This window comes from Sipha flava, unplaced genomic scaffold (genome assembly GCF_003268045.1).
Source record: "Sipha flava isolate LNK unplaced genomic scaffold, YSA_version1 113_pilon_pilon, whole genome shotgun sequence".
NCBI classification, from domain to species: domain Eukaryota; kingdom Metazoa; phylum Arthropoda; class Insecta; order Hemiptera; family Aphididae; genus Sipha; species Sipha flava.
This window is the reverse complement of record NW_020271732.1, coordinates 927219-953948: the sequence shown is the minus strand read 5'-3', so window position 1 is coordinate 953948 and position 26730 is coordinate 927219. Positions and strand designations below refer to the sequence as shown.

Genomic DNA, 26730 nt, shown 5'->3' with positions numbered 1-26730 from the left:
ACTGATCGGGTATCCGGATCGACGATCTAACGTGACGGACTAACCAAGGAAAAAACGTGTAACAGTTGTGATCAGCATAAGCTTTCCGGTCGAAATCGGGATAGCGATAAAAAAAAAAATCACAAATAAAAACATAATCCAATGGAAAAATACTGGAGATACCCTCACAAGGGCGCTCATAGGAAAAATTCTCAAGGGGAAGGACAACATTTTAATTAATCAATCTATTCAAAAATAGGAATGACCCACGATATAGGAATGGGCTTACAATTTTACATTATACTATTACATTATATATATATCAAACTGGAAGACTATAAGATAATAATTATTTAACCAATTTACCATAAAAGTAATTTATTGAAATTTTTATTTAATTAATAATATAAATTGGACACTTAAAACATTAGTTATATTTATTAAAATATTGATTTACAAATATTATATAAATATTATGGTTGTGTACACACACACGCGCACACACATATACATACCGTATTTCTGGAAATGCACAATATTTTAAGAATTGATAATTATCATCCATAGAATAGAAACGAAAAAGCGTATTGTTATTTATAGCTGATAACCTGATTTTCCAAGCTAAATAAATAGATTTTTCATAAACAAATTATAGATTTTCATAAATTAAATTAAATTTTTAAATTCTATTTAAATAAATATTTTCCGATCATAGTAAACAATTTTCCAAGATTTTTGACATTTTCCAGCGGGGAGAAATGTCCCTCCCTTGCCCCCTCCCCGTATGGGCGCCCTTGTGCCCTCAAATGACAAAACGTGCGAACGTCACGACCGACGTATGGGTACGTATCACGGTTGCTGTACTCCGGTGTACGTCAATAAAGCGTATGCACAGAGGAACGACGCGACGTATCAACCAAGATCAAAATGATAAGTGACGATCGTTAATCGTACGCCGCCTCGATCTCGATGAACGTCAATTGGCTATTGTGTGTAGATTTACAATCGTGCATCCAACGTCGCCGGATCCCAATCGATCGCGAATAACGTTATTATTTGTTTCCCGTACATCGTACGCCGCTACGGACGTTCGGAACAAAAATGAAAACGAATTTACACGAAGAATGAGGTTCGAATCGTTTGTCCGCTCTATCAAAATATGCATTTCATTTTCGATGCGATCCGGTGGAAAAAGAAATTGGAACACGTTGGTTCGGACCGGCGGTCCACTACAACAGATTATTTTAAATTTTCAGTCCGGTACCGAAGATCACGGACCGTGCAGAGTACTATAGCGTCTAATCCGACGATCTAATATCGACGATTCGTTGCAACGTTATCGGATACGATAACTATGCAACGATTAATGTGTCTCGACAGCTGCACTGCACCGTACAAAGTATTATCAGCGGTCGGGCAATGTTCTTGGACCCGCTGATAAGACGAAAAAAATTAAAAAACCAACAGTTTTCTATTACTATTATTATTGTTGCACACGCTCGTGTTCCGTCTTCCGCGTTCGATACGCGTCTTTTTTTTTTTTTTTTGCCGTACGTACCTGCGTTGGCACAAGCGATCCTACACGCCGCCGACGTACACTGCAACTCTTTCGTAAGGCTGATCAGTTAATTGGAAAAGGTGAGTGCGAAGCTACGTTCCGAGCAGTGATCCGGCGCGACATTTTTATTTATTTTTTTGATAAAACCATTAATAATATTATACCTATTATCCGGGCCGGAGCACGTCGTAGATAGGCTGCCTGTCGGAGTCGTTTTTTTCGTACGCTGTTAAGACCTATGCGATATCCGTCCATTTGTTAAGCAACAAGGTATTGTACCCGTGACCTTATACAAATATTGCCATGTAATGGCTGAACATATTTTCACTCGTTCATTCTATTGGCTCTGTTTACTAACCTTGATTAAATGCCATTGGTTCGTTGATATTTGCCACGAAACCATCTCAACAATTCGATGAAGACGTTTTCAAAGTTTTAAAATAAGTTTCAGTTTCTTACACTGTGAACCATTATATTTGTAAACTATTCTGTACATTATGCGCTGACAGTATTCGATTTTTTTTTCTTTTAAATTATTTAAAATATAGTTTCAATAATCCTGTGACTTGGATGTAATTTGGAACTGTATTATTTTCATACACTAGTGTAACATTTTAAAAATAAATTTTTGTATTTAATCATGTACTATTTTTACAGACTTAAAATATGTCTCGATTCATGAAACATGTAATAAAAAACAAATTTCCTAAGACATTTATTCAATTAAAGGTACATGTTAATCATATAGCTGTAATTTTAAACACTAATATTATATTATTTTTGTAGAATATTCAAGCTAGGCAGTTGAACTTGTTAGAATGTCACAGCAAAGATTTATTAAGTCAACATGGAGTTACAGTTCAAAAGTTTAAAATCATTGAAAATGCTGATGAAACAAATAATTTACTAAAAACTTTTAGTATGTATTTATGTTAAAATAATTTGATCTAAGACTTCACAAGTTTTATGTATGTACACTATAAATTTACAAAATTGTTCTACTCTTATTTAGATGTCGATGAATATGTATTAAAAGCTCAAGTATTAGCTGGAGGTCGAGGAAAAGGTCATTTTAGTAATGGATTCAAAGGTGGTGTTCATGTCACAAAAGAGTAAGAAATACACTATTCATATATTTTAAAATTTCTTAACAGTTCAACATATATTTTTAAGTTAACCTTAAGCCTACCAAAAATTTTAAGTTGTTATTAATTCACTCCAAGTCAAGGTATAAAATATCTCACTGTACTGTTTGATAAGTGTATAAGGAAATGTTATATAACCAAAAGGGCTTTGTAATTGAATTGACTTGTCGCCAAATTACATAAATATTTTTCTTTCTAGTAAATTTAAATTTTTGTGACATTTTAATTATTTTTCTATTCAAATTTATTATTTCACCACTGCTATTTAGTTGGATATTAATTATTTCTCTTGTCTAATAACTTGTTATGTAATACTTAACATTTTTAAGGAATAATTATATACTATTATTTCAAAAAAAGTACAGTTATTGATATAAATTAAATTTATTCTGAAACATTCTCAGATTTCAAACACTATTCTTATTAAAAATAGCCTTCCAAAATAAAAAATTAGCGCTGAATTATTTATTTATTTTTTTTGCTTTTAATAACTTTAACAATGAATTTTATAATTTAATTTTGACCACTATTTTACTTATTATTTCAGGAGATCAAAGATTCATGATCTACTAAAGAATATGCTGGGCTTTAAATTAATCACTAAACAAACACCCAAAGATGGAATATTAGTGAACAAGGTTATGGTTGCAGAGTCTGTCAATATTAAAAGGGAAACTTATTTCTGTATTTTAATGGATAGGTGAGTAATAGTCTTGAATTAATTGATGTAAAACACAATTGGATTTCTTAAATGTCCACATATGTTATGTTCAATATGTATTTCATATTGTTAAGTATAAACATTTATATTTGCAGAAATGAAAATGGTCCAGTACTCATAGCATCTCCAGCTGGAGGAATGGACATAGAAGATGTTGCTGTTAATTCGCCTGAATTAATTAAAAAAATTCCGATTGATATTTATGAAGGTATCTCTGATGAAGTAGCTCTAGATGTAGCTAAATTTTTAAATTTTGATGGACCATTAGCTAATATGGCAAGTATTGCGCACACAATTATACTTACATTTTATAATATAAATATAAAAATTTATTTTTCTTACCTACTATTGATAGGCTGCCAATGAAATAAAAAGATTATGGGATTTCTTTTTGTCAGTTGATGCAGTTCAAATAGAAATTAATCCATTAGTTGAAACCACTGATAATAAAGTTGTGTGTGTTGATGCTAAAATTCAATTTGACGATAACAGTCAGTTTAGACACCAACAAGTATTTGAATTGGACGATACCAGTGAATCAGATCCCCGTGAAGTTATGGCCAATAAACATAACTTAAATTACATTGGTATGGATGGTAATATTGGATGCTTGGGTAAGATAATTAAATTAATTAACATTAAAACTTAAATTGATTATTATTTACACTATGTAAATAAAGTGAATGGTGCTGGTCTTGCGATGGCTACTATGGACATAATCAAATTACGTGGAGGTGAGCCAGCAAACTTTTTAGATGTTGGTGGAAATGTAAATGAAAATCAAGTTTATGAAGCTTTTAAACTGTTGACATTGGGTAAAATATTTATTTGTTCTACTTAAATTGATCTTATTAATTAAAAGTTAATTTTTAGATTCATCGGTGAAAGCAATTTTGGTTAATGTTTTTGGCGGCATTGTAAACTGTGCAACAATTTCTAAAGGCTTAATAAATGCTTCGAAGAAGTTGAATTTAAAAATACCCTTGGTCGTAAGGCTAGAAGGTTAGTTTTTGTTATTAAAGTTGTCTATAAAATGTCTTATTTAAATTATAAGTTATGTAAAATTTAGATCATTCAAATTACAGAAATATTGTACTTGGAATAGGTCATATTATGTTTTATTTTGAAATTTTTTTTTAGGCACAAATGTTTCTGCTGGTAAGAAGCTCTTGGAAGAATCTGGCTTGCTTATTCAATTTGCTTCAGATCTCGATGAAGCGGCTAGAAAAGTTATTTCATCAGTAGAAAAATAAGTCTTTAAAAACATACTTTTTTATAAAAATAAATTGTACACGAAATTTTTCAATTATTGGATTTTGTATTTGGTTATATAATATTATCTCAATACGTTGTAAGTTAACCTACATATATTATTTATCTTAAATTTTAATTCTTAAGATTGCTAATTATGTTTGTTAAAGATTTATTTTATATACCAATATTTTTTATTGTTAATAAATGATTTTTAAAACCATTTGTTTTATATTTTTAAAAGGTTTATTTAATGATTAAATTGACAGAATGTAAGTAATATGGAAAAAATACTATGTTTGAAGTATGTACTCAACGCTTGAAATAGAAAGATATTGCGAACCAAAATATGTACTTGATCAATTAAAACAAATTGAGATACTATCACTTCATTTTTCCCAAATCAAGAGAAATTAAAATTTAAATAAATTATAATAAGCATTCAACTTTTTGACATAAATCTAAAATGAAAGCACAAAAATTAATGAGTCAATACCAGTAAATAAAATGATCAGCATATAAAAATAAAAATTATACTTGGTTTGACGTAATTCGCACGTAATGAAATTCAGAAGTGAGTACTACACTTGTGTAAAGTACTAATAAACTTGTATTTTATATAATTTAATTTGCAATTAACTGTTAAAATTTAATTTTTGTCGTTATGTTATCTATTGATTAATGTAAAATAAATATATGACAAAAACTGACAACAAAAGAACAAATCACAAATAATTAAAGCTACCTATCCGAGAAAAATATACGTGACTCAAGGAAAACATATTCATCGGGACCAGTATACCACCATACAAAATAAAAATAAAGTTTTTTTTTTTTTTTATCCAACCATTTGTACATGATAAATTGTTAAATATACCTACGCGGTAGCCCGAAAATATTGTAGGCTCCACCTGAAATTAAGGTCCGCGCACGCCTATGATCGCTAGTACAATAATCATGCGCCTGTAAGAGCAATAATCTGTTGACGATCAATTCTTTCTTTTTATCCGCTGCGAATTCCAGCGGTCAGTTACAGATATTTGTGTTACACTGTTTGTGCGACGACGGCGCGTTGTTCAAATCCTATTCGGACCGTTTGCACGAGCCGCCGACCGACACGTTAAGGTCCGCACACACTGCAGCGGTAAAATTGTATCCCATGTATTGTGATTAGAGAACACACATTTTGCAGCGGTAAATCGGGTGCGGTAATAATATCGCGACGCGGTTTTTACAGAAACCGCTGCATGCTCGAATTTTACCGCTACCGCCCAGCGGTTTTTGATACTTCACTTGAAATTCGTCGTCAATTAAAATCAATGCCAGTATTTCAAATAGCATTTTATTACTTATTAGTTATTACTAGAGCTCCTTATTTCACGTGCATACGTTTTCACGTGTTTACGTGAAATAAAGGTTCAATTTTTATAACCCGTTGCTTAAAATTTCACGTGTATTTATAATTTTATTCACGTGAATCTGTGAATTGTTATATTTACGTGAATCCGTGAATTATTATATTCACGTGAATCTGTGAATTATTATATTTACGTGAATCCGTGAATTGGATAATTACGTGAATACATGATTTTATATAATCCCATACCCAACTTTTTCTTTTCACCATTTTGCGAGAAAACTTAATTTTTTTAATGAATACGATCACTTAATGATTGCACGCAAACTAAAAGCGTCGTACACTAAAGTGTTTAATATCATATTATATTCAAGATATCGATATAGTCACTACCTATCCAACTACCAGATAAAACACACACGCAACGGGCACTACGAGTTCAATAAGTTCAATAAAGATAAATAAGCGCGAAGTTAATCAGTAAAATTATAAATACATTTTCAAATAAAATACAACTAAATAAACAGTACCTAAAATCGGTTTTTGTAATGCAATATATGACCACCATGTAGGCATTATTAACAAAGTTAACAAAATCTTTTTGTTCTATAAATGACTATTTTCTTTTACAATCAAGTTTTCGATAAATGCCTGTTCACGTGAATATACTAATTCACGTTTTCTCGTGAATATGATTCCGATACGTGTTCACGTGATTAAGCTTTGGTTAATTCACGTGTATTAACCATACGTGATTTATTTTGTTTCATTCACGTGATCACGGTATACGTGGACACGTACATTCATATTCACGTACAAAAACGAGACCCCTAGTTATTACCGTATACAAGATAACGAAAAGCTATGTACCTATAGTTATGTGAAATTAACATTTAGCATTCATCTACATATTTTATTAATAATTATAATTGATAAATAATATAGTTATAATTATCTACCACTCTAAAATATCTAAACAAAACCATTTATTTATGTTATTGTAAATTATACAACATTGGAAAATCGCCGCAATACAATTTGTATTTACGATAGTTTAAATGGTTAATTAAAAATCCACCAGTCATCGCTACCACCGCAGTTTGTGCAAGCTGTAAAATCGCCACCGGTACCCAGTGCCGGATTAAGGGCCGATGCCGCCTTGGAGCAAATAATGTTTGCCCCTCCCCTCCCCCTCAAAGAAATAAGGTTTAAGTGAGATCGAAAAAAAAAATCCTGGTAAAATATAGGTACCTAATATAATAATCAATCTACTTAAACTAAAAAGTATAAATAAGTATATGTTAAATGACACAGAATAATTTTGCAAGGAATTTTTTTAAACTAATGGAAAATACTGACAAAATACAATTATAATATTAATAAATTGGTTCAAAATATATAGATAATAATTAAAGTAATTTTTAATATTAACGCCAATTTAAAAAAAAAAAACAAAACTATTACTATATAACTACGTATATATTATAAATTTTTTATTTTTTTTTAATTATATTTTTTTATGGATTTAATAGTTACAAGTTTTTATGCTAGTTCTTATCACTTCATTTCCTCAACCAAATCAGATTCTATGCATAAAATTGATAAATTGGACATTGTTTCTTGTATTAATGACGATTTTAAATAATTTTTTTGAAGCTATTTTATTTATGCTGCCCCACTAAATTTGCCGCCCTGGAGCAAATGCTTCTTTTGCACTTAGGTTAATCCGGCCCTGCCGGTACCGCTACCGCTAACGCTGCAGTGTGTGCGGGCTAGCGATATCGCCACCACCAACGGTAATCGCTACCGCTACCGCTGCAGTGTGCGCGAACCTTTAGAGCGCGTATTTGAGCGGTTGACGTACGGTACGATTACAGCACGTGCCGCGTTGACGTGCATGTCGTCGACGAGCGACAAACGTTTCGATTTCTGTTTGAAAAGCGAATGAAATCCAACGAAAACCTCAACGGTTCGGAGAGTCGACCGAGAACGGCGACGCGAGTGGATGCGAGACGAAAAGAAAAAAATAAATAAATTCGGTGTGGGCTGTACGAATCATATTGTTGATTGTTTTATTGCCGTAACAGTCAATGACCCCGCGACCGGGAAAATGATATTAATTTAATTATTTCGCCTGAAATCCAATTTAGGTGGAAAAAAGTACACTTTTAATTAAACACGTTGATATTAATATTGTTTTACAAAATCCCAACATTTATATCCTACATAACATAAATATAGTAGATACCTCAGATAATATTAAGTGTGTTAGGCCACCAGGCCTATTAGAAAATTAAGATTATTTTCATATCTGTTGTTATTATACCTTATCGATTATACTAATTCGAGTTCTGTCGTTCATTCCACTCGTATTAATTAGTTATATTTTATATTTTTACTTATTTTCGTATGGGAAATGGATTTCGAAAACCAAGATAAGTGTTCAATAACTATAATATATTTTTTTATGATGTTAGGTATAAAATATAGTTGGAAAAATAGTAAAAAAAAAAAAAAAAGGTAATACTTATATTTCAAATTGAATAATTAAAAAATAACCAAAAATAATCGTTAACTAATGTATAGATACTACAGTACATGTTTTACTTTATTCGATTTGAAAATTTGGTTTGTGTCCATTTGCGTCTATATTTTTAATTATTTATTTATTTATTTTTTTTTTGTAGCTAGTTCTAATAGAAATGTCGATAACTCAGATATTGACGAAAACTTGATTTTTAATAATTCTAATTTTCGTTATTATTCTTACGATGATTTATATACATTATTAAAAAATAGAGGTCCATTGAACCCTCACTCTATAAAATCAAGAAGATATCTACTTGAAATTTTGAAGGTTCGATACAAAACTGAACCATGGGAGCCACAATACACAAAATTAGTTGAACAAATCATTTTAAAGTTCTTATAAAGACTTTGGTCTAAAAGTTAACGAAATCATATAAGATTTAACCAGGCTAATAGTGAGTGGTTTAAGCCTAAACTAAAATTACCAATATTAGGACAAAAAAAAATTATAGAAAGACCCAAAATAAACTACGGAAAGATCAAAGCGGAATAAAATTAAAACATAAACAAAAAAATTGTAATAATATCATTTATTACGAAAAAGTTAATTTTTAAATTAAAAAATGTATACAATACCATTCAACGGGTGTAAACAAATATTTCTTTTTTTTTAAAAATTTTTTCCAGTATCTGGGACCTATTTTAATTTGATTATTGTGATAAAATAATTTTTCCACCTAGATTCGATTTCAGATCACTGTGCGTCCATGGGACTGTGTACGTTTCGGACCAGGTGCCCCGTGGGACAAAACGTAGTAACACGTGTACAACACGGCGTGCACGACTGATACGCGCTATCAACGGATCTTGTATTCAAAACTTTTATACTGTCTTCGGTCCCTTCGTCGACTTCCCGAGCCCTTCGGAAAAGTTTTCGAATTTTGGTTTTCCGATCACCGATTTTGCACGGTCGCGATGACTCGAGGCTCCTAGAAAAAATTTTATCAAAAACTCCTTGTTTGCATCCGCTGTGGAACGAGCAAACGGTCCGGGATGTCCGAACATTCGACAACGTTGGTGACGATCAACGAAGAGTTGGGCGACAACTTCGACAACTTGATCGACAGATGCACGGAATACCGACTGGTTCTTCTGAAGCAAAATCGTGACGTTACCGAGCAAGTGAGCGTACCGTGGCCACGGGGTTTTCGCGGAATGCGCGTAATAATGTGCGAAATACTGTTGTTTCCAGATCAAGTCCCGAGTGCTCGGAGGGAATTCGTGTATGGCCAAACTCCTGAGCCAAGTGCGCGACCAACGACAAGCAGTGGTTTCGCTGAGAACAGATGTAGAACTATTAAAATCGAAGTACGCAAAGTTTAAGCAAGAAACTGAGAATGTCAGGAGCGTGTTTCAAAAGTTAATAGAAGATTTGAAATTCAAATGCAACCGAATGATATACTTCTCTTGTCTTCAATGTGTGTCGTCTGAAAGGTACGGTTTTGGTTTTTCTTTAATACTGACCTACACAATGTAGAATGATTTTGATGGTTTTTATCGTACGATCCTTAGTAATAAAATAAGAACGAATTTGATGAGTAGACGTGATAATGAAGCTGTTATGTCGTATCAAGCTTTATGTGAATTAAGTCTTGTTATGAATACGATGCCTTGTAAACATTTAGTTTCCTTCATAAACAAAGTGATAAATTATTGGCACTGTATACTTGAACGATATTTTTCAGAGTAAGAAACAATTTTCAGATATTATTATAGTATATATAGTTCTTAAATCCTGTTTATTTTTTTTAGGGATTTTGAAATTATATTAAAACAAATTAATTGGCCATTTACAATGACTGAACCAAACGATAATGCTAAATTAGATAACTTAAAACAAAGCTTTCAACGTTTAGCCAGTTTTTTGATAAAGGTTCAACTTCCGTATCCTTTTGAAAATATAATTTTTATTATAATATCATGTAAAATGATAACATTTTCAATTGAATGTCCTTCACTCACTTTGCCAGTAAAAATGATTATATTGATATAAATGAACAATCACAAACATCATTGTTGATGGAACATTTTACTCATATAAGCATTCCAATCACCAAGTTAATAGTACCTTTTAGAAAGAGATTTTTTTTTCATTTTACTGGAAAAAAACAAACCAACAGACCAGATAAACCTGAATGGTTTTTATCTAGAATATTAAGTTGGATCAGAGACTATAGAGAATTTATGATGGATTGGTTGGGTCCAGTATATAAAGAAAATGACAAAAGACTAGCTGATTCTCAAGTAGTTAATCTTTTATTGGTTTATTTCGTTGCTTGTGGTTATTTTTTTTTGTTTCTATTTTTGATTCTACAGCATGAGTTTATAATAGGACTGTTGCAGTCTGTTGTAATTAAACTTGATACAGATTTATCACATTTTCAACTAGAAGATGTGGTTTTTTCTCATATTGTAGATGAAACGCTGGCATTTGAACATGAGCTAAGAAAAGTTTATAATTATCCCAATGATTATCCAAGTGTTACTGAAGTTTTAACTCAAGCACATATATTTTTTAAATGGATTAATATGGAGCGAAAATGTAAGAAATATTTATCAATTTAACTATTATCAAATGTATTTTTAATTTTTAATTTGACTATATTAGATGCTTATATAAAAATGGATGATATTCTACAGAATAAAGATCAGTGGAAGGTCTTAGTTGTTGATAGTCATTATTGTATGACAGCATGTGCAGATAGCTTTTTAACATTGTTAAACACCATGAGTGATCGATACAATATACTTCGCCAACCAAGACATAAGTAAGAATATTTATAAACTCATAGTAATGAGAAATAACGCACATAAAATACTTTTAATTTTTTAAAAGTATTTTAACTATTTATTATTTACTTATTTTTAAAGGCTTCAATTTTTAAAATTGCAAACTGATCTCTTGGAAGAATTTAAACAAAAAATTATTGGAGATGAAAATCAATCCTATGAATATTTAACAGAAATTTTATGTACACTACATTATATTTCATACATATTATATAATTGGGGAACTAATATGGTTTGTAAACTCATAATTTACATTTATTTTAAATAATATGGATATTTCTTATACTATGTTCTATTTTTATTTCTCCGGTTCGGTATTGTATCTCTTTACAATGTGTCGTTTCATTTGCTATTATAATTAATAAGGATCAAGGCCAAACATTTCAATATATAAGTATTGATATATGCTCCAATTTTTTCTTATATGGACAGAAAATCAGTTTATTAATTATGAGATGGTTTGAAAACAATAAATGTTAACATAATAAATATAACATTTAATTTTATTTAAAAAAATAATTAAAATAGAACAATATAATAATGAATGAAACTATGAATATTAAATATATAGTATATAAATATTTATTTCTGGAATTGGAGAAAAATGCTTTATGTATATAAAATTTGTTTGGTTTTTATTTTTATTTATTTATTTTAATTGTAGGTAATGTTATATTAAGTCTATATTATACTATGCTAAAAGAGTTGTAATTTTTTTTCTTTTTTTCTTAATTAATTGATTAGATTGTTAGTATTATATGATTATTTTAATATTTTATTATTATATTATTCAATATTATTTTATATTTTTTTACTAATATAATTTCCTTTCTCCAACACAAGCTTTCATGTTTAAAGGAGGGAGATTAATCGAAATTCTAATTCATAAAATCTCTATTTAGTTGAAATAGATTGAAAAAAAAAAAATAAAAAATATTAGTTTAATAATAGTAAATATTTATTAATTTAACTGTTTGTATTTATTTTTGGTTTTTCTTCTAGCACTTTTTGTCTTTATTGAACTATAAATGTGAATTAGAAATTGAAGTTAGAACAAGGAGTGAAAGTGAACGGACAGATGTATTGGAAACTGCAGAAACAGTATTTGATGATTCCATTAGATCATACAATTTGAGTATTGATAATTTATTAAATATTCAATGCGAAGATATCATGACTGAAGTTAAACGAAGTGCAAAACAATATAAACGTGATAAGTATGCATATCTTTGAAGTATCATTAGTTTCAATAAATTTGAAAATATAGATCATCTATGTAAAATAAAATTATTAAATATTAATCCCATGTACGATTAGATATTTAATTTGATCCAGTTTTAAAATATTCATAAATTAAATAATAAAATGCATTCCTGCTTCGCTCAGAAACAAATAAAATTAGGTATTTATTATAATTTTCAATCATTTTTGATTAAATAACTTAATTATTTTTTAAGTTACCCTCTAATTTTAAATAATATTTATGTACAAAGTTTGATTATAATAATTATTATCATGGGAAAGTAATTATTTTCTACAATATTTATTTGAAAACTAGTGTTTAAATTATACTTTGTAATTCATAGTTATGAATATACTTATTATTTACACTAAAATAACAAAATTATTATTTAATAACAATAAAATATAAATTTAAATAAATCCAGTAATGAGTGTTAAATATTATTTTTAGATGGCATATAATGAGTTCCATAACTGATGAAAGCAAGTACAGTATTACAGATAGCGGTTGGATTATGTATGAAACATTTACAAAAAATTTAAATACATTAAATAAAAGTATTCCGATTTCTTTGTTCAATAAATGTTGGCCAATATTAGCTTCCAAATTATCAACGGTTAGTAATAGTATTACATATATATACACATACATATAAATTAAAAAATTTGCGAGATATTACCTATAATATAATTAATTATTTCAGTTTATTTTTAACGATATTTTGTTGGCTAATATGTTCAACAAGGGCGGGGCACAACATCTTCTGTGTGATGTACGATATAAACTTCTTCCTATATTTTCAAAATATACTGCTAAACCTAGTATTTATATTGATCGGTAAGAAATATTTACACCAGACTTACTAATTAAATTGTTGTCTTATTTTTGCAAGTTTAATGTTTCACTATATAGTTACCATAAATTAAATTATAATTATCTGTAGGTTATTGGAAGCTTGCAGAGTTCTATGTTTTGAACCTAATTTTAAACCAGTTACATTAACTCAGAATGAAGTTTCAGAAATATTACTTCGACGAATTGAACATGGAAATTCATTTGAAATTGAGTGAATTTATGATGATTTGATATTTATTACATTATAAACAACTTTAAGGTATAGTTTATAAATAATTTGTATTGGTTTTAATAATAAAAAGGTTTATTTTATGTTTAAATTGAGTTATATTTAATTTGGTTAGTTAGAAGTAACATGGTCACAAATTTGGTATAATTTTTTACTTGTTTTTCCAAGATCAAGTGTTACTAAATGTTTTAATATTAAATGTATAGACATTTGTCAAGGAAAATACAGTTTAGGTAAATGTATTGTTTTTTTTCTATATCATAGTATCAAAGTCAGTTAACATTTATATTATAAATTACAAATTAGATAATTATTACTAAATCATCTTGCAACGTATTCCACACGATAAGTACTCATAACTTGGAGTATGTTTTTTTGCTGCGGAAAAACAAAAAAAAATTAATATATGGGGTGCGTTTAAAATTGATGGTCTACTCGAACTGCATTATTTATTTATCTCTCGAATGGCTAAAATAAAAAATGGAAAAACGTAATTGAGTATCATTATTGCTTAATATTTATTGCGTTGCAATAGTTTATCTACCGTGTTTTTATTTGCATTAGAAATTATTGTTTGTTTTTTCCTCGTCGAGTTAAAATATTTTTAAAACAGTGTACGTTAATACAGTTAACGTAGTTTGATAAACGAATAAAAATATACCGATTTAAAGTGTCGGTGGGTAAAAATAAAAATAAATAAAATGCCCTAAAAACAATTTCGGTTTATCGAGTACGGTATTTCATCTTCCGATAGTATAATTGTTAACGGCTCGACAATATTCCATCATCTAGCTGTATCGCACACGTCCAATGGCTCGCGCGCAACGTCTCGCTTGAACGTTAAAGTGCTTTTCGATGTACTTCGTAGATTATTCTCTTCAGTTTTCTATTTGATTTCAGTGACAAGTAGTCGTCCGAGGACCATCCGAGCGTCTGGTATGTAAGTATCGTTTCGCTGTTTAGCATACGATCCTCTGCTGCGCAGAGTTATTGCAGTTTTTAGTCGGATCCGAATCCATCAATATATTACAGTGCTATAGTACGCGTGTAAAAAAAATGTGTTTCGCCCCGTAAGTGGACCGGCTTCCGGTGTCCGCATTGTTTTTCCAATAATGCCCTAGTCATTACACCTTTCGTATAAATATTTATGCTCAATATGTTGAATTGGATTTATGAATAACGAGTGCTTTCAATATCACTACGTATTTATAGGCTGTATTATACTATGATTTATAGCATTATGAAGGCGGCTATAGCAGTTTACATTTGAAGTTTAACAATTTAACAATTGTAATCTAGATAGATAGGTATCTAGTAATATTATTTACTGTTAATTGAATAACATATAATATTATGTATTTTATACGTGTAATTTAAATATATTCTAATGTAGAAATTGATTAAAACAATTTAGTGAGTATTACCGAAGTAAAATTAAAAAAAAAAAAAACGTATGAAAACGTACCCACAGCAATTAATATAAGTTAATAAAATCAATTTTTTTTAAATAATAAGACCAGTGGCGTATTTTGGGGGGTGTCCTCCATGTCTGGACACCCCTCGACTTTAAAAAAAAATAAAGGCCTTATATTATATTGATTTTATCGTTTATTTTATAATGCTTTTATTTAATAATAAAATAAACGGCACTACGAAGTAAACAAAAAAAATATAACTAGGCCAATATTGTGACAATAAAATAGCTTAGCTATCCACAGAGAAGTTAATATTGATGTCAATAAAGTGATTGACGAACGTATTTTAAATAAGAGGCACTTAGATCTCTAGTAATAAATAAAAATAATAATAATATTGTAATTTATTGTAATTTTACAATATATTTTAATATCTTTGTATCTGTACAATATTATAAAAGGTAATTTTTAGAATAAATCTCAGTGATTAGTATCAAGTAATAACCTCCAACATGTCTATTATACCATGTAATGGTCTTAAATTACAAATTACTTGTTAATTTCTAGTTATTTAAAAAAAGTTAGTTCGATACTTCTTCACATCAGTAAATACGATCTATAAGGGACCTAAAGAATCAGATCGTTATATCCGAAACTCGTTGTATGCGGATGACGAAAACATTATCTTCGTGAGATATAAAATCGACCAAATATATAACTAGGAATCGTTTTAACAGGAATATCGCTGTGTACGGCATCGTAATAAGCGGAAATCTACTGTAGTTCTAAAATTTTCGTTTGTGAAGTTCATTAAATGTTGGACATCCCCCGAAAAATCACCCAAAATACGCCACTGAGTAAGACTAATACCTATGTTTTGTTATTTGTTAGTTTAAGTAAAAGGTATCATTATTAATTTTATGTGAATAAAAGTAACTTAAGTTTTTTTTCTAATTAACATGTAACTCTTAAAAGTTAATTAAAAGAGAAGAAACATTTATCTTTTCACTTAACTTATGTTTTTTTATATTAACTTGACGAGTTGAAAAAAATTAGTTAATTTGCCTAGACTTGTTTATTATTAGTATAGCTCGGTGATGTTGGTGCGTATTATCTCATGCCGGCAAGGCCGTATCTGGGGGTGAGGTTCAGGGTGTCTGGACCCCCCCGAAATTTTTTCAATATTTTACGAATTTTTAAAATACTTATTTATTTTTAATACCAACATAAATATTTTCAGTCAAAAATGACTTAAGCTCCAATTAATCATTGACTGCTTTTAATTTTATATCATAATATCATGTGAAAATATATTAATTTTAACAAAAGAAGATTAAATCATTTTCTGTCTTATTTTTAAACAAATATCAAAAGGTAAAAACTAAATTCAATAAAATTACAATATACATGTTTGGGACCCCTCCCGAAAAAAATTTCTACATACGGCCTTGCATGCCGGGTGTAGTAAAAGTGTTCTTTGTTCGATAATGAAATCGTAATTGAAAAACACATCCACGAACGACGATTGTTCCATATTTTCAGCGAAAACCATAGCCTTACATAGGTACCACGTATAATGGTGACCGGACATAATTGTAATTTGTTTTATATTTTTTTCGAGAAAATTGGTAATTGTCTTGACTCCTGAATAATATTAGTACAAGAACTCGTTTATAAAAACATAATTAGTCAGAGGAAAAGTATTATCATCCCGTTACCTAAATCGGTCATTATTTTTTTTATATTTTAATTCGTATCGATGTAAAAAAAAAATCATAAATAATACTGAAACTATACGATATTTTTTTAATCATATAATCTGTCAGTGTGTGGTTTAAAACTTATAAACTTATGAATGTATTATATGTTTCAAATTGTGGTTACTACGACGCTCAGGGCCCTATTTACGCAAAGATACTATGGGTATTTGTCCAGGGCCCAAGCTGATCAGGAGCCCACCTACTGGATTTAATTACTCTATTAATATTAATTAATCCTTAAAATTCTAGTTTAATTATTATATATACAAATGATAAAAATATAATAATTACTAAATTTGACCAAATTAAATTTATTAAAAATATACAAATATCTCGTACATTTCAAAACTAATTGTACTGGTGAAAGATCCTTTTCAGTTCCCAAAAGAATTAAAAATAAATTAATGTCATCTCTGGGCCAAGCAATTTTGGATACCCTAGGAATCTTATCTATTGAAAATAATACCAACGCAAGCATTAATTTCGATGAAGTAATTGATGCATTTGAAAAAAAAAGGCTAAACATTTTTTTTTTAATTCTAAAGATTTTGTATTATCTACATTCGATTACTTACTGTTTAATTTATTTTAAGATTTTTTTTTTTAACTACGAAGATTTTGTAAAAAAAAGTACCTATATTCTAATATAGTTTTATTTACTATTAAGTATTGACTGATTATTATATTTACTAATTATAATTTAAATTACAATTCATAAATATAGGTCAACTTTTTCTTTTTGTCCCGGGCCTAAACAATTTTAAATCAGGATCTGATGACGCACTTTATGTAGTACAAAAGGTAAAGTGTGTACATCAAAATGTGAACATGTGTACCTAATGAAATTTTAATCGTCTGAGGGACAAAAACAGTTGGTCACGCCAAAAAATATCGCAGAATATCGGACTAGAAAATTACATCATCTTTGTTCTTTATGGAAGTTACATTCGAACTGATTTCCAGACGGCTGAAGTAAAGGTGAAGAGACAGGCTAAAAACTTTTTTTTTTTTCGTAAAAATTTAGAATGCAGTACGAAAAATTGCGAATTTCAAGCCCCCGGATTAATGTGTAAGATGTTTAAAAAAACAAACAAACGTTTTTTTTTTATGTTCGTATTGCCGTGTTAGCTTTGATACGATTTCAATATGAACTTTTCAAACATCCGATATCAGTAGACGCGTACCACACCGAACTATTGCTGAAAATCGCGACGGATATCGCGTCCATGTCGTATTGCATTGCACATACATTGTGAACTGAAAAGAGTATAATATAATACTATGAGCGCGTAAAATTTTCAATTTCGCCCACGATCGCTTTCTGTTATACATATAAATTTATATATTGGACCCGGAGAGAAATTATTAATTTTATTTATTCGCGTTACCGCGGGCTAAGAATGCTGCGGCCCAAATAATTTTTCTCGTATTGTACGTAATAATTTTTATCCTCGCGCCCTGGTTAACCCGTAAACGATCCGCGTTCATTCGTACGTTTCGCGTTATATGCGATAATAACGAAGGAAGAGAGGACGACGACGACGACGAGAACACCGTTTAATATCTGTACAGGAAAAGGACGAGAGAGAGAGCGATGCAGCGTCGTACACAGTCACGTACTAGAATAATCCCTGGAATGCTCGTATAATCCGCTGTGCGTGCGTACGCGTGTAAAACGTACGCACACATAAAACCTGGGGCGGAATGCGAAAGATGAATATTTCATAACGTTGCGAGGGCGCGGTCCACCCGATCCCTCCGCGTTGCGTTGCCGTGCACACGACTCTCTCGCCGCTACGGCTTCCATCCCTTTGAAATGCTGGGAATCTAATAGACCGTGCCGCCAAAAGTCATTAAACGCCTTTAATAAAACGTTGTCGTCGTCGTCGTCATCCGCGCACCGATTGGGTGTACCTCTGTAACGCGCGCACGCACGTATTTTAAAACCCGTCGGTTTTGGCCGATCAGGTGTAAAAAGTCAATAAAAATAAATATACGTTAGAATATCCACGATCGAAGATATCGGGATCGAAAATCAATAGATGTGTCAACAGATGCCTGAACAGCTTGAACAGTTGACTTTTCGATGAAAATCCGTTCTATCGATGGCTGTCGTCATTGTAGATAATCGACAGTAGGCGAAAAATGACTGAAATATTCAAATAGAAAAATACGTCGAATCGAGAAAATTGGCACTGTTAAAATGAGAATAGACGATTAAATATGAATTTTTAAGTCTGTTTAATTTTTATGAAATGAGGACTAAGGTACATTCTTAGTGAAAATGTATGTAAACATATCTTCAACGGGGTGAGGGTTATAATCCCTCCCCCCTTCGTGCACGGTCCTGATTATGTATCGTCAAAAGTTACATTATAATAATTCACTAGTCGTACGAAGAAAAATCTTATGCCTATTACGAAATAAGGACACGATTAAAGCCTGTAATACTGATTAATCACATTTAATTCTTCACCGCGAAGTTCTCGAGACACTGTTCATACGCACGTATCATATTATAACTTCATATAGGGCTGCGTTGACTTGGTATGCAAGGTGCTCAAAAAATAATGATGACCGAACATGTAGGGCTTTTTTTTAAAAAAAAGAAGAGAGCTTTTATTAACTGTTCAGCTCGACAGTTAAAATATATATCTGAATATGTGATGCAAAATATTTCAAATAGTGATGAATGATATAAACAACATAAAGGATCAAAGTAACAGAATAATAATAAAGATATAAACAACAAAGATAAGGGAGACCTTTAAATAACAAAGCCAGCCTCCTTAAAATTAGCGCGGCTTTATAAATCAAATTTCGGAAAAAATTATTATATTAATTACTGGTATAATATTAATTTATTGTAAACATACAAAACATATTTTAAGCAATAACTAAAAATAGTTTTAATACAATTTTCAAAGTTAAACAAACTATGGACAGTGCTCAAACATGAAATTTGGTGGGTGAAAATATTTACCATCGAATACTATGTACATTTTTTTATACTTTTTATATTTAATGATAATTAATAATGAAATGTAGTTTTAGTACCTACAGTTTGGTGACCGGTGTTCTGAAGTATTCGTATATATTATTACCCAACTCATATATACGAGTACTTATCTTAACTGACTTCTTTTAACTGTTGATATCTACAGTTAATTGTAAACGTTGTTTTACTTTTCCTAGTTGGGTCACCATATATGCTCTGTACAAGATAAGTTAGTGAAAATCGGATAACATAATGGTGGCGGAAGTTGGTCCTTCGTCCCTTCGGTCCTCGGATTGGTTAATGGTAATGGGTGTATTGAGTTTTAAAGTAATGATAACTCATTTCTTTAGTAAAACGATTTTGATTAAAGCTTCAGAATATGATAATACTGTTTAAATATTTTTCTATTTTTAATTGTCTAATTGTTGGTTGGTTTTTCATCGACCTGTTTAAAATTTTCTTGTTTGACGAAAGAGACATTTTTTTTAACCAAATATTAAAAACATGTTGTTCTACCTCTATAAAAAGGTTCAATCTGATTGAATGGACCATTTTTTTTTTAATAAAAGTTTAAAGTTATGATATAATTATTTATTTAAACACTTATATAATAAAATTGTAACTGATGATTTTTCAATACCGTTAGGTAAGTATATAAGTTAGGTGTTATTAAATTTATATGTTTCAATATTCAAAAATAAAAATATAATTCCATAAAAACTTTCAAAAAATGAAGTATTTTCAAAGTTAAACAAAAATTGGTTAATACTTTTTTTTTTTAAGTTAAATATGTCAAATATGAAAAAAAGTGTCTTTGATATAAGGTAAAAGTTTCAAGTTTCTAGTTATTACTTTTGGAGTTATGACTTAATACTTAGAATATGAAAAGTGAAAGTCTCGTTTACAACGCAATTTTATCGTTTTTACTCAGTTTTTCGGCAGTTTTTAGAAAAATTATCTCTGTACCCCCACATGCCGATATCAAATCTAAAAATGTTTCCAGATAAAACTTTTAGACCAGTATTTCTATCTGAAAAAGGATCTACAAAAAAAATAAATAAAAAATAATCGAACATCATTGTAAAACCATTAAATCTTTCGCTTCACTCAGAACTTAAAAGTGTGTTAAATCATCAAGTTAATCAGTTTTGTGGTTTGATTAGGTCTATCTGTATCAAAGTATACTCTTAAAATATTAATAATAATTTGTTTTTAAAAAAATGTATTTACATATATATAAATACAGTTGATGGTCGAACATTTTTAAATAACCAGGGTTTCCTGTCATAATGACGCAGTTCACTGATAGATCCCACGACCATCTTCAATTTCAATAGTTTCATTGTCGTACAGTGGCGTTGGCTGTGGCTGTTGCATATTCGCGTAAACTATTTTTTTATAAAAATGTCATGGCGTTGCTGAGAATGTTCTTGTGGGAAAGAAGAATAAAAATATCATCGTTAATCGGTGAAAAATATACCAAAATGCATAGGTTTTTCAAACTCAAAAAATTACCATGGGAACTCGTGGTGTTTACTTTGGGGGGGGGGGGGGGGAGTTAGTTTGACGGAAAAAAATCTGTTAACCGTTAAGAAAAATAATTGGCATTAATGTTATTTGCACCTGATCTGAACTCTTCGCGCGCCTATGATCTGGCCGGACCCTCAGTTTCCGGGGAATACATTTTTCGGGGACCCCACTGGAGCACTTGCCATACTGCGGAAAGGAAACGAGACGTTGCCCGTTCTGCGCACGATTTTGATTCTGTTCGAAAAAAAATCAATGCGGGGCCCGCGCCCGAATTAGTGGTTAGGTGCCACCGCGGTATCTCAATGACTTAAAACGATACGTTACCGTCATAATATTGTAACAAACATTTTTTTTTCTTTTTACAGATGTATTTGCATAATATAAAAAGTATATTGTGTGGCAAGGGCGAGGAAGTAAGCTATTTCAGTCGTGGGTGACGTTTTCCGCGTTTCGCCCAAGACCGATAGGTAATGCAGGGACCTGTGCAACAACAGACTGTTATACGAAAATGGACGAAATGTTATTACCCGTGTAACGCTCAACGCGCTTGTGCACGAACAGTGAAAACAAATTATGTTTAAATGTTTATGCATCGTTTAGGCAATGAGATTACAGTATGATTACAAGATTTAACCAAAAGTTTACGTTTTGTAAGAACATTTCAGGTTTTTGGAAATCGCGGCCCAGCACTCTTTGGGATTTTCACTTCACCACTCGCTGGACGAAAAAATAATGCTTCAACCGCGGTCGAAAACCTAACACTCGGCGCAGGCGTGATCAAAAATATGTGTATCGTATGACATTGACATTTGATCGGTTTACTTCATAGTATTGAAAAGGATATATTTAACTCGTGGACCATTCGCATATATTAGTAAGTATATCGTACGTACAGTACCGTTAGAGTTCATAAGATTTTCTTAATACTAATTTTCCACTTTCTTTTTTTCAACTTTTTTTCGGCGCATTACGAGTATATTATACGGATTTGATCGTGCGTATGGAAATATTATGTTATAACGCCACACAGTGAGAATCGTCTAAAAAAATCCACGGGCGTGGCGGTAAAATCACCGTGTAACAGGAAATCGCCTAACGCTTTTAAACTATACATGCTGTGGAATTTTATGAATATTGCACAGTGTATATTATATTAATTCAACGATGTAGGCACCCACGGTTGTGTACGGATAGCCGATAAATGTTTTCGATACAGTATGCCAACGATGTACGTACCAGTATTACCTTCGTTTACCTATAATTGAGCGTAGCAAGTGTAGTGTGCGGTGTGGTAAAACGTGGGCTCCGAAAACCGGTGGCAAAATGCCGAAATTACAGGTCGAACTGTTTAAATATTACACATGTAGATGTGTGGGTCTGACGGTTTTCTTGCCACTACGTGGTAAACTGATTCGAGTGGTTTTTAATAATATTTTAATGCGTATCAATAATGTTTGTTTGCTACTCTTGAAATATTCTTATATCACGGCTCCATAATAATCATGTATGACTATACTCGATAATAACACGCAGCTCATTGTTTTAGATTTTGAGTGAAACGAGAAATGTATTAGTTCAACCATGATGTGTGTTTTCTTTTTTGGGTCTGCGTACACGATTTCGACCAAAAAATGTGCTCCGATCATTATCAAATAGAGTAAAAGATCGGAAATAGATATAAGTTTGCTCTTTCGGGGATTCATTTTTCGAATTTCTCAACAGTTTTCTTAATAATTGCGAAAAACTGACAAAAAGTTATAAATATACGGTAAAATTTACGGTGTACCGATTTTTAAAAAATTGAATTTTTATTTTTTTCGTAACTCAAAAAATAATAACCGTACAGATATGAAATTTTCACTGAATAACACTATTTTTATGGATGACATAAATATCAATTGATATTATTTATTTATTTTTTTTTTTTGAGCTTTTTATAGAATAAAATCATTTTGGGTTGACAATAAATCATGAAAATATTATACTAAGTTGCTCATTATATATTTATTACTGGGTAAAGAAAAATAATTAAGCATATTAAAAAAAAAATAATGACGAGCGTTTAAATATCAAATTTTAACAAACTGATAAAATTACGTAAATCCACTACATTTTTGTAGTAAAAAATTCATAGTATTTTAAATTTTCTTACTAAAAGTTTGTAAATTGTATACAAGATTGTTTATATAATTTTATTTGTAACGAAAAAAAAAAAAATGATTTGAAACTATCTAAAATGGTTTACAAGTGTTACAAAATAAATGTTTACAAAATTAGATATTTAAACCAATTTCCGTTAAAAAATATTAGTTATTTAGTTAAGAAATGCCATTGTTTCGAAATACTTTTAGGTACCTATGTGCTGTTTATAGAAACTTGAAGTTTTCGATTTTCCCAAATTTTAAGTACATTTTCGCCAAAGTTTGAACATTAAAAGTTCATGAGAAAATTCAAAGAAATTTGATTCTACTAGTTAATAGACCATCTTTAAAAGTATAAATTGATCCACTCGACTTCTTTCACTCAGAATCGTTTTTTCGAGAGCGATGGTACATTGATTTCAAGTTTAAAAGACCAATACAGCAATACCATTCACTCACACCTGTATCTTACCCTGCTTCGTGAATCTCGTCTTTTGTATTAATTATTTTCCAGAAGAAAAACTTTCAAAACGAAAAAAATAGTATAGCAAAATTAAATGCGGCCCTTAACAATACGATCAACAGTTAACTTCATAGGATCCGGACATTAAAAGAAATATTATCAGACAAAACATAATGTTCTATTGTAGAAGATTATAAGAAGTGCAGACTTATCGTTTCTATCATATTACAAATCATTTTAAGCGCGAAGAATAGTGAATTCACTCAAACATTTTTTGCCGTAAAATTTTTTTTTCAAGAAAAGTCCTCGGGTCCTGAACTTAATCGGGCATTAAAAATGGCAGTAAAACGCCACTCAAATAGACACACACACACGGAGAACATTGTACATTATAGAATGTGGTCTGTTTGTAGCACGATAACGTTTATATGCGCAGTGACTCCAATAACTATTACACAATAACTATAACACTGTTCGACCTGTCGAAACGCGGAACAATTTGTCTTACGTGAACAGACTCAATATGCATCATAGGTCATTATGCACAAGCCATTCGCGTAATGTAATTCATTTTTACAATCGTTTATAATTTTTTAACAAAACGCCCCTCCCCTTCCGGAGAAGTAGACAATGGGATACACACATTTCATAACCTGTTTAAATCACACGATTCTCTATTACAACAGAAAATTTTTAAAAAATTTTCAATCATAATAGACCATGGAATATTTTTTTAAATTATTATTCCTGTTTGTAGCCCGGTACACATAAAAAAAAAAATCATTTCGTTTGGTTTACATACAAATAGTTACATAAATAGTGAGAAATATTTCAATTAGATGTAATCGAAATACATTTGCAGAATTTAAGGCATTTCTAAAATATACCTAAACGTAATGTAATCACTTGCTCGCATGTAAATGAAAATAAATTTCAGATAAAATAAGGTAGGTACATGTAAATCTCAACCGAAAAAAAATTTATAATTAATAAGTACATATTTACTAACATAATTAATAAATATTTTATATATTAAATATATTATTTATTTTTTTTCAGTATCTCTAAAATGAGCCACATTTTTTACAAAATCATCAATGGATATTTTATTATTTTTGTATTTTTTTATTTTTATTTTGAATTTCTATACTTATATAATTTATTTTTATGTTATTTTCAAATTGAAATCACTAAAATGTATTTGAAAATATAAAAATATGATGATGAATAGAGTTAATTTTTTTATTAAAATGGGAATGAAATTACTTACAAGCATTAGTCGTTCTGTTCAAAACTGCTGTAGCAGCAATCTATATATTTAGAGGAAAATTGCGTCATTACTAATATAATTATTTGATAAATAATCTGAAAATTGTGTTAATCTATGGTCTTTTAGCTCAGAATTTATTTAAAAAAAACTTCAAAATAATCTAAAATCATCTCGGACAAGCAGAATTTTCAAATTTATTTTTGTATCTTAATTTTTTTCTGGGCGTAATTTACCGTAAACATTATTTTTACCTGTTTAATTCTGGTGGAATTTATAATCGACCGATCACTTATATAAAAGTTAGAAATTATATAACGTGTTCTTTGTGAATATTTATTCGTCCTTACTCTATATACTTAAATATATTAATAAATACTATTATATCCGAGATGGCTAGCGATAAGAGAGTTACGATCTCGAGCCACGCAATATAATGAAAAATATGTGAGAGCGAGAAGAAAAAGGTTCTCAAATATCGTTAGTAAAATATAAGAAATCAAATGAAATGTGTGGAATGCAAAAAAAATGTAATAATGCACAACAATTAATTACATTTTATAGAGGATAATTTTTCATTCGCATAGTGCCTGTACGTGGATACGCCTATGCAGTGCCATCCGACGTTCCGAGTGAACCATCTTCATAATAATTGTAATAAAAACATATTGAAAAGAAAAAGACAAATAATTTCCACAACTTTCGGATACCCAACGATGTGAAATACTCAGCAACTCGTAAATAAACTCATAAATAATCTAACGCAAAATATTTTTAGTTTAAAATATAAGATTAAACTTTTCCAAAAGAATTAAGAACAAACAATCTAGACCATTCTCCGCAGTTAAAAAAAAAAAAAAAATTGGCTATTGTTTGATCGGAATAGAGATGAAAATTGATCGTGAAGATTATGCAAGTGTACCTAGTCAGTGCCATCATAACAAATCTAGGGTAACGCCCTAGGGTAACAAAATCGCCCTCCACTCCTCCATTTTTTAGAGTATAATTTTCCTAATTTATTTTTAATATTTAATTATTAAGGTACCTATATATTTATTTCTATTATTATTATTATCATAGCCATATTTATTTTGTTTTTATGTTATTTAAAAATTGACATTTTATTGTCTAGGCTAAATAATATGTTACATTAAATAAAGAAATTTTTCCATGATTTAAGTTAAGCAAACTTTTCAACAATATTAACAAATTAAATTCTGCGTTTCTGATTAGGTATTGTGTATATACAATTGTCATAATAAGTAATTACTTAGGCAATTGTATACCTTAAGGTTTGTTTATTGAATTATTCAAATGCAGTCGAATTGATTTGTTATTAGAAATGAGTAAAATTTATTATGAATTTATTTTAACACATATATATTATATATTTATATATTTGGGTAATACTGCAATAATTTTCATTAACAATGAATATT

The 26730-nt window shown here is 30.0% G+C and overlaps 2 protein-coding genes across 5 annotated transcripts; both read left to right on the top strand.

Annotated features, from left to right (window-relative positions):
• The first annotated feature begins 1403 nt into the window (after positions 1–1403).
• LOC112689858 (succinate--CoA ligase [GDP-forming] subunit beta, mitochondrial) lies at positions 1404–4733 on the top strand. Of its 2 annotated transcripts, none has more exons than XM_025563732.1 (10): positions 1404–1617; positions 2195–2266; positions 2324–2456; positions 2550–2649; positions 3230–3382; positions 3499–3679; positions 3759–4017; positions 4084–4218; positions 4277–4405; positions 4544–4733. In XM_025563732.1, the coding sequence occupies exons 2-10, from the start codon at positions 2204–2206 to the stop codon at positions 4654–4656; spliced, it is 1266 nt and encodes a 421-aa protein (XP_025419517.1). In that variant the 5' UTR covers positions 1404–1617; positions 2195–2203; the 3' UTR covers positions 4657–4733. The 2 variants fall into 2 exon arrangements, with proteins under 2 accessions (XP_025419517.1, XP_025419523.1); XM_025563738.1 differs by lacking the exon at positions 1404–1617 and adding an exon at positions 1624–1807.
• Positions 4734–9406: 4673 nt separating this feature from the next.
• LOC112689916 (RAD50-interacting protein 1) lies at positions 9407–23296 on the top strand. 3 transcript variants are annotated; one of them, XM_025563801.1, is made up of 12 exons: positions 9407–9722; positions 9793–10034; positions 10113–10286; positions 10353–10484; positions 10571–11142; positions 11209–11368; positions 11472–11622; positions 12393–12607; positions 13084–13249; positions 13337–13470; positions 13577–13747; positions 21786–23296. In XM_025563801.1, exons 1-11 carry the CDS (start codon positions 9594–9596, stop codon positions 13701–13703), a joined length of 2202 nt encoding a protein of 733 aa, XP_025419586.1. In that variant the 5' UTR covers positions 9407–9593; the 3' UTR covers positions 13704–13747; positions 21786–23296. The 3 variants fall into 3 exon arrangements, with proteins under 3 accessions (XP_025419586.1, XP_025419591.1, XP_025419598.1); XM_025563806.1 differs by lacking the exon at positions 21786–23296 and adding an exon at positions 14618–14805; XM_025563813.1 differs by lacking the exon at positions 21786–23296 and having other exon boundaries at positions 9594–9722; positions 10571–10844; positions 10917–11142; positions 13577–13703.
• The last annotated feature ends 3434 nt before the right edge of the window (positions 23297–26730 follow it).

What these genes read in the sequence shown, in the direction of transcription:
- LOC112689916 (XM_025563801.1), top strand. Translation starts at nt 9,594, where the DNA reads ATGTCCGAACATTCGACAACGTTGGTGACGATCAACGAAGAGTTGGGC. An exon ending in ATCGTGACGTTACCGAGCAA is followed by an intron (nt 9,723 to 9,792) that starts GTGAGCGTACCG and finishes TGTTGTTTCCAG; the next exon opens with ATCAAGTCCCGAGTGCTCGG. An exon ending in TAGCTTCCAAATTATCAACG is followed by an intron (nt 13,250 to 13,336) that starts GTTAGTAATAGT and finishes TAATTATTTCAG; the next exon opens with TTTATTTTTAACGATATTTT.
- LOC112689858 (XM_025563732.1), top strand. Translation starts at nt 2,204, where the DNA reads ATGTCTCGATTCATGAAACATGTAATAAAAAACAAATTTCCTAAGACA. An exon ending in TAATTTACTAAAAACTTTTA is followed by an intron (nt 2,457 to 2,549) that starts GTATGTATTTAT and finishes ACTCTTATTTAG; the next exon opens with ATGTCGATGAATATGTATTA. An exon ending in TTCTGTATTTTAATGGATAG is followed by an intron (nt 3,383 to 3,498) that starts GTGAGTAATAGT and finishes TTATATTTGCAG; the next exon opens with AAATGAAAATGGTCCAGTAC.